The sequence below is a fragment of the Gopherus flavomarginatus genome, chromosome 2, assembly GCF_025201925.1.
Source record: "Gopherus flavomarginatus isolate rGopFla2 chromosome 2, rGopFla2.mat.asm, whole genome shotgun sequence".
Lineage (NCBI taxonomy): Eukaryota > Metazoa > Chordata > Testudines > Testudinidae > Gopherus > Gopherus flavomarginatus.
In genome coordinates this window covers 38,861,900-38,870,499 of record NC_066618.1, presented here as the reverse complement: position 1 = coordinate 38,870,499, position 8,600 = coordinate 38,861,900, and the positions used below count along the sequence as shown (strand labels likewise).

Below are 8,600 nucleotides of genomic sequence, written 5' to 3'. Positions count from 1 at the left end.
CACCCGTATGAGCCTTTATAGGCAGGTCTGAAAAACTCCACATGCCTGCAAGGAGGCTGGCCTGCGGCTACACACAGGTCATTGCACACATAACACCCGACTCAGGCGTGGTGTGTTGGGCCCTTGCTCCAACGGTGAGGGGCTGGCTACCTGGGCGGGGAAGGGTGTCCCTCAGGGGCCCAGGCAGACCCCAGCTGCCGCTCTCTGTGCTGGAGCAGCGCCCCCACACAGCCTAGCCCGGGAAGCTCGCACATCAGGTGGCAGAGACACTGGAGTCTTCCGGCTCCCGCGCGCTCGCTCCCTCTCACACACGCGCAGACGAGGGGGGCGGCCCACCCTTCCCTGAGCCGGCCTCTGCCTCGCGCACGCTTTGTCTGGGTATTGGTTAGAACCGTTGGAGGGTCGGAACTCCGACGTTGCTCACGTTCCACTGGCGGCCCATGAGGCACCGCGAGGTAGCCCGGACCCAGGCCTTCTCCATAGGGAGGTACAGCGCGCCTGCGCGCGGGCCTTGCTGGATTGCCTGTCTGCCTGCAGACTGCTGTCCTCCTCAGTGTGCTGCCTCTGTGTGCGTTCGTGACTGACTGACTGATACAGCCCGGGTGGGGGCGAGGAGAGACTCAGCCCGCGGACATGCGTCCCAAATCACTGCTGTGGCGGCGGCGGCGGCGGCTGAGTGCCTGAGGGGGAGCCCCGGCCGGGGGAGGGAAAGAGGCAGGGGCGCTGCAGTGTGCGGTGTTGACGGTGTTTTTAACCCTTAGATGGTCTCCAGCGAGCCCCTGCTGCTGCCTGTGTCACTGGAGGGCGAGTTCTCCAATAGCATGAAGGAGATGATCGGCGGCTGCTGCGTGTGCTCCGACGAGAGGGGCTGGGCCGAGAACCCGCTGGTTTACTGCGACGGGCACGGCTGCAGTGTCGCAGTGCATCAAGGTGAGTGAGTGCCCGGCCTGTAGATAGTCTCCTGCCTCTGGCTACCTCTCGCCCTCCTGAGACCCTCCTCTGCCGCACACCCTGTGCCCTGCACCCCTTCCTGACCTGCCCTCCCCTCAAACCTCCCTCTCAACCCCGGTTTCTTTTACCATTTCTTTCTGAAACCAGCCCTCTGCTTTCACGGCACATCCATCCCCGCCTAACACAACCTGCACCTCTTCCTTCCACAACGGCGCCCTCCTGTTCCCCGAATACGTGCTCCTGCCGCATCAGCTGCCCTGGCCCGCCCCAGGGACCATCCCCATTTCCTGTCCCCGAAATTAGACACTTGTCTGAGGGAAACCCGGACAGGGGAGGCTGGGAGGCGTCTGCAAAGGGAGACATGATTGCCTCCTCTTCTTGCTTCTTTCCCTGAAAGTTTGCAGTGTTGTAGCTCTGTTGGTTCCGGGATATTAGAGAGATAAAAGGGGTCAAGTAATATCTTTTAGTGGACCACCACCTCTTGGAGAAAGAGACAAGCTCGCAAGCTTACACAGAGCTCCTTTCCTTGAAGAAGAGCTCTGTGTAAGCTCAGATGCTTGTCTCTCAACAACAGAAGTTGGTCCAATAAAATATATTGCCTCGCCCTCTTGTTGCTCCTTCCCTAAATGTCATTTGGCTGATAGTATCTGGTAGATGTGGAGACTTCCTGTTGTGGTGGTTTTGATGGCAGAGGGGCTGGTATTACTCACTGGAGTTGGATTTGTTTGGATTAGTGGAGAAAGAGATTGGTTGATGTCCAGCTCAGAGGCCATAGTGCACAGTGTATATGTGTGATTACTTTGCTGCTGTCATTGCATTACCTTTTCTTTGTGAGGTGGGGGAGAGTGGATTGTTATTTTCACCTGACTAGAAAAGGAACAAAATGGTCATAATTGCTAAATGAAGGGCAGAAATAAGGAACTAATGGCAGTTAGTAGTTTCTCTTTCCACCAGCAGCAAGCTGACTGCATCTAAAATGAACTCTCTGTCCTCTGATGTTTTTTTTAATATGTTCAGCAAGTCAGAATAGTGGAGAAGCTGGAGTCTTATATCTGGATCACTAATCTGAATTTCTGAAATTGTTTGTTACATTGGGTTAGATATACCTTGTATTTGTGAAACTTATTTCCCAGTTCATAAAATTAAAGCAGGGGCAAGCTAGATAGAACTGCAAAGGAATGAAATTGCACCTTGTAGAGAACTTGGTATCATGAGGTGAATGGAGGCTGAAAAGCAGCTTATGTAATGAGTCTGTTTTTGATTCAGGGTTGCCCTGTCTTCAGAGTGAAATTGATGTTGAAAGGTATCCCAGTTTATCTGTAGTCATGCTTACATCAGGATTTTGAGTTTTTGTTTTGATGTTGTTTAGAATAAGAAAAGAATGACCAGAACATAATAATATTTGTTTTCAGAAGGAGTAGGCAGTCACTTATGCTAAACTGAATAAATGAAAAAAAAATTATGTATTCTACCTTTGCTAACACCAGTTCAGCTTTATAAGTGTTGGTAACCTTGGGAGTCTTAGGTTCTTTAAATGTGGTGCTCTGAGTGGGATCATATGATAGTGTTTAAAAAGGTGGTAGCAGCCCTTCTATGTTGATTCTCAACATCTCTATTGCCCATGGAGCTAAACTAGTGTTAGCAATATGGGAAAAGTTTTGGAAAATGCCCTTAATATAGACAGGGACTCTGAAGTTGGATATAACTGTATTGCAACCATGGTTATTCAAATCCAAACATGGAAGGAAGTTTTTGAGGTTAAACACTATTGTGGTGGTTGCAGAAAAGGAAGAATTAGTGACCTAGATCTATTGTATTACAGATGTAGTATATTTTGAGCATATGTTAATAAAAATGGTGCACATCTTGACAGTTGACATTGTGGAAAGGGTAGAGGAGGAGGCACTTCCATTATAACAGACTTTTTTCAAAGGTGATTATAACTGTCCAAATACCCTTTTGGGGTTGAATATTTTCATACTACTTTTTAGTCTAAGAATTAAACATTTCCTTTTTTGGGAAGTTTGATTTAAAATTATATGGCTATCTCTGAAATCCAAGCATAATTTTTTCTTATCAGACTTCTCAGATACCTTTTTTTCTTGTCAAGTTCAAAAAAAGCTTCTTTAAACCTTGCCAATGATTTAATCCTCTAAGAAGATAAGTGCTCCTGACAATCTTGAAGAAACTTTGTCTAGCAGTAACAAAGGTCTAAGCATAAGGAAGTCATGTATCAAACAATAAACAATCTTTTAATTTGTTAATGCACAGAAGTGATGTTCAAGATCAGATGCAAATATATCTTTGCTACTTTGAAATGTAAGATATGCCACTTTAGACTCTGCCTAACTGTGATGGATCTCGGCCTGACTTGCCAAACCCTGTCCCTGAATTGTCCCTATCATTCACTTCCTTATACTATATGCTATATGCCTCTGCACTGTCTATTGGCAGTTTCCAATTGTACATGCTGAGACAGGGCTTCAACAGGAAGGTTGTCAGATCTGCTGTACTGCTTCTGATGATATTTTGAAACTTCAAACATTGTAGTGTATATTTGTTCGACTATGCAAACAAGTCACAATGCTGAATTTCTTTACTTGGGGGAGTATCTCTCTGTGCTTGTCTTTGCCAATATTAGTTTATGGTAGGACAATAAAGCAAAATGTTTCCTCTTTATTACGTCTATATTACAGAATTTTAGCATATACAAATCAAGAAAGGGATGACCAATATATTTTAGTTTTTAATACTTGAATAGTACAGATGACAATATGATAATTGATTAATCATTACCTCAGTATGGATAGATTTATGCAGTAGAGTGGTTGGATTTTTGTTTTTTTGAGGGATGCTAATTTGATGTTTTGTGTATCAGAAGACAGTGTTTTATATTGCATGTACTGTTTTTCCCCTCCAAGTTAAAGTGTAATGCTCAAAGTGTTTAGAGTACTTCACTAGTTTGTAATTCCCCCTCCACTCCTTCCCTTTGTTGTTTGCAGTTAACTTGTCAGTTGACTTTTTAGTCATTACTTTTTACTTTACTGCATATTTAGAATTTAAAAAAATCTGGCATTTAAAGTAAAATGCAAACCACTGGGTTCATGCAGCCTTGGAGATCTTAAATGTTAAAAGTCAAATGCAAAATTATTGCTCCTGTGGAAAACATAATTTGACTTTGTTGCATATATGAAAGTATACAAAATACACACATCTGTACTTGAGGTTCCAAGAGGACACAATTAATGGTGCTATGAGAACCATTACTTTAAGTTTCCTGTTCTGCATATTTAAAATCTGAACTATAAACAGGTCCTATTATAGGACCCTGTTTTGTTATACACCATACACACACAGACCCCAATTCTGTAAGGTGATCTGGACAGGCAGACTTTTATACCTACATGGAGCCCCTCTGAATGCAGTAAACCCTGCATATGGGAATAGGGATCCACATGTGCAGAACTGCTTTCAGATTCAGGACTATAATGGTCTTTCCCCCAAGAGTTTACTCTGAACTTGGTTGGACTACTTATGTGTGCAAGTAATTTATAAATATAATGTTTCAGGGATTGGGGCCTTAGAATGTATTGTGGCTTTAAATCCAGTTTTGATATTCTTCAGTTCAGATTTGTCATATTTGTAGCTCCACTTGCCTTTTCAGACAAAATATTATTTCTACATTTAGTCTTCAGAATACCTTATGCTTGCTGCAATACGCGAGTGCAGGAAAAGTCATCTTATTGAAATTAAAATGTTGGGTTTTTGTGACAGTTTTTCCCCAGCTATGTTCTATTTTAGCATGATTACCTTTTCTCTCAAAAATATTAAAACTTACTACAAATGACAGATTTGTTATTGTAAAACTGTCTTTTTATCCTATATCAAATAGCAAAACATATTACATGTACAACATCTATTATATTTGAACAATTTTTCATTTTTTCTATAATGTAAGGTATGCTGTAGTTTGTTTTACTTAATCAAAACAATTATTTTGCATAAACTTAAAGGTCAAGTAGCTTGTACTTGACCACTAGCTTGAGAGGTAGTTCTGACAGTGTGTCGGGCATAACGTGTTTTACACACAGAAGTAGACTTACCCCTTCTGTAAAATGCTTCAAGCTCTGCTGATGAAAAGTTATAACAGACAAAGTATTACTGGATTGTAGTACTGTATTATGGTTGCTAAAATATATTATCTTGTCTGAAACAGCTTGCTATGGAATTGTTCAAGTACCTACTGGACCTTGGTTTTGCAGGAAGTGTGAATCTCAGGAAAGAGCAGCCAGAGTGGTAGGTTCTTTGTTTATTAAATAATACTACAAAATTACTTAGTAGCGATGTTATTCAGCATTATTTCTTGAACTTTCTATTATAATTCCATGTTAATTGGACACCATCAGTTTGAAATACAGTTTTTTGAAAAAAGTTAAACTAGCTTCAGGTATTACATCTTCACCTAAGTATCCCTGGCCATTTTTGTGGTTTTACAACCGCTTTCCAAAGTTGTCACCTTGTCCCCGCTTGTATTGTGTAAAAGACCCACACAATTAGGGTAAACTGATTAACTGCATACTAAACGTCTTGCAAAGTTCACCAAGTAAACAAAAAGAACATTTATTCTCTAATATTTTACAGCAGTGTTGGGTGTTGAAACAAGAATAGTTTTAAAAAGTATTGTCTATAAGAGTTAGTGTGTTTGTGAAAGTTGATAGTGTCCCTATAAGTCCGAGATTAAATTTCATACCCTAGTTCTGTCCAAAAATGGTTTTTAATAAGAGAATTTTCTCTCCTCCTTATGCTTCAAATGTTGCAAGATGAAATTGAAGGATTCAGATAATCCTTCTGTTACCAGAACAAAAGTGTGGGTTTTTTGTTTTATTTTTTAAGCACACAACTAAGTTATATGTAACTCTTTGGAAAAAAAAATTTTTTTTGGAGGAAATTAGACAGTAATCAGATCAAATTGATTTACCTTTTTGGGTGCTTTTAAAATCAGAAGGATCATGTTTGGCTCTGATTGGCACCTTTATTGGTTCCCTCAGCAGAGGCAAAGTATTGTATTGTCAGGGAGTGAACTATCATTTCAGCCACTAGAAGTGAGCCCTCCAGATCAGGAGTAAAATGTGTGTGCTAGGGCAGTTTTGGAAAGCTGGCACTGATCTTGACCATTTTATATCTATTCTGTAGTTAAATTGACAACCTCTGAGACCAAACTCCTCAGTCTGTCATCTCCCCAACTCAGTTTTCAACTAACAAAGGGCCTGTCTGTGCTACAATTCCAGCACAGCTGATCTGTGACCTGGTTACAGTATTGTTCCAATTTGTAGTATTGTAGTGTAGGCTAGATCTTAACACGGTTTCATAACTAGGCTAAAGCTCTGGCCATGTTATGGAATACAGTTAAGGTCCATTCCGTAAATGGGAACTTTGTCTTAACCAGGTATTCGGACATAGCTGTAGTATAAGAAGGTGTGTTATGAAAGCAAACCCTTAAATTTGCAAGTGTAATGGTCAAAAGTAGTTCCTCCGCTTGCATATCTGTCTAGAAAAAAAATCAGAATAAAACTGCCTGTATTATATTGAACAGATCTTCAATTATTTGTGTCCTGCTGCCTCTTTACTTTAAAATAATAACTAGTGTTTAAGAGCATGAAAATCTAGGCATATGTTCTCCCACTGATGCACAGTTGCTTTACACGGTTAATTGCCGTTAATACTAATAAGGCAAGTAAATCTGATTTGGTGGGAGACTAGATTTCATTGTTTCTGTGCACTGAAGTTTTTCTTTCTGCCATGACACTTTTAAGAAATCATGTAATTGTGTAGTTGATGGGCAGATGGAGGTAACTGGCACTTATTTTGTCTATTAATTTTAAAATTGCACATTTTTATGTTACAGGCAAGTACAGTTTTTATCTTTTCCTCTCCTTGTCTGTCACTTAAAATATTAGATTGTAAGCTTTTTGAAGCAGGGGCCATATCTTTGTGCTTTTTGTGGTGCCAAGCAGAATGAGCTGCCAGTCCTGACTGGGGCATTTGAGCCCTGGTATGAAAAGTTCAAAAACATTGATCGATACAATGTTAAAAAGCATTCAGAGTCTTAACTAAGTTATCCATTTTTTATGTAATTCATTAAGACTTCTCAGATATCTGAAATAACAAAGTTAAACAAGAAAGCAGGTGAAAATTGTCTTATCGGCCTTAGTGACTTAAGGATTTTAATTGTCTGTACTACTGTTTTGTTAGTTCTAAAAGGGTCTGTTCTCCCATTATTGTATTTATAGCTAAATGTTCACCATCATGATTATCCAGTCTTCATAATATTTATTAAGAATTAAAGGAATACCGTGGTATTAGTTTCCTTATTTCAAATGCCTCCATAACATGGTCAGGGCTCTAGCCCTTATTCATAATAAAACTTTGGAGGGAATAACTTCAGTAAGGAAAAACATGAGTGCCAAGCTCCCATTATATATGCCTCAAATGTTTGTTGTAGAACTGCATATAAGCTGGATAGTGTGTATGTTTCCTTAGGTAGTAAAAGAAAAACAGCAACACTAAAGCCTTTATAATAAAATAAAAACAAACCCAAAAGAAAACACCTGCACAGTATTGTGAGTGTAATGGGAAATAATAATAAAGACTTTGGTGCAGATCTTGCAATTTGCAACATTTAATGGCTGGCTGGAGCCGCATAGAGCCTTATTGACTTCAGTGGGGCTCTATGGCATATGTCTACACTGCAGCTGGGAGTTAGTCTTCCAGCTGGAAAGACAGACTTAGTTTGTGGGGCTCACACTAGCACTCTAAAATAGTTACATGGATGTTGCAGCACTAGTGAAGGTTTGCACTAGCCACCTGAGCTTGGAGTTGGGGTAGGGAGGGCTGAAGCCTAGTTAGCTAGCTGAGCCTTCACTCCTGCCGTAATGTCTACACAGCTGTTTTTTGCATGCTAACGGAAGCCTGTCTATCTGGGCTTGTAGATTTGCTTCCAGCTCCAATGTAGACATCCCTGTGCAGGCCCAGCAGTCTACCTGCATGTTTTAAATTGATGGAATGAGGCTTTTATGCCTATTGATCAGGGTCAAGTTTTAGTGTTGTGATCATGAAATTATAAAATGAATGTAATCTTCGGTATTATAGTGGTTGTAGATACAGTTAAAATTGCAAAAACACTTTCCATTATTGTCTTCTCTGTCTCCTTTCTTTTTTTCCTCATCTCTTTTATAGTTTCCAAACCATTCACTTTTAGGTTGAAATTTTACTTGTTTTCTTTTTGGGGGCATCGAGGTGGGAGGCAATGTGTGCAAACACACTTCCTCTCTTAGAGAATTAACACTTTTTTTTAAGTGAAGTCTAACTCAAATTATGAAAAATGAAATTTGACATGTAAATAACGAGCAGCACATGCTTTGCTAAATTCGGGGGATGGGGAGGGAAATTGAATGAGATATTCAAATATTTCATAGTGCAAGTTTGTACCTATGCAGTAGCAAATTCCTTCAGTATTCAAAAGGACACCAACTTACATCACACTCTAATCTAAATTTTACCTGCTATTATTCCTAGTAGTACCTAAGGCTACTGTAACAAATAGAGAAGTCACTTTTTCTTTTTTCAGTTTGATTTATACAGATAATAGA

The 8,600-nt window shown here is 40.3% G+C and overlaps 1 protein-coding gene across 5 annotated transcripts in view; it reads left to right on the top strand.

Annotated features, from left to right (window-relative positions):
- The window catches only part of MLLT10 (MLLT10 histone lysine methyltransferase DOT1L cofactor), a 236,833-nt gene continuing 228,233 nt past the window's right edge, over positions 1-8,600 (top strand). For 2 of the 5 annotated variants that reach the window (XM_050942289.1, XM_050942282.1), the window contains exons 1-2: positions 576-930; positions 5,168-5,247. In XM_050942289.1, the coding sequence (XP_050798246.1) occupies positions 762-930; positions 5,168-5,247 (249 nt within the window). In that variant the 5' untranslated portion in view covers positions 576-761. The other 3 variants (XM_050942281.1, XM_050942280.1, XM_050942279.1) reach the window with 3 other exon arrangements.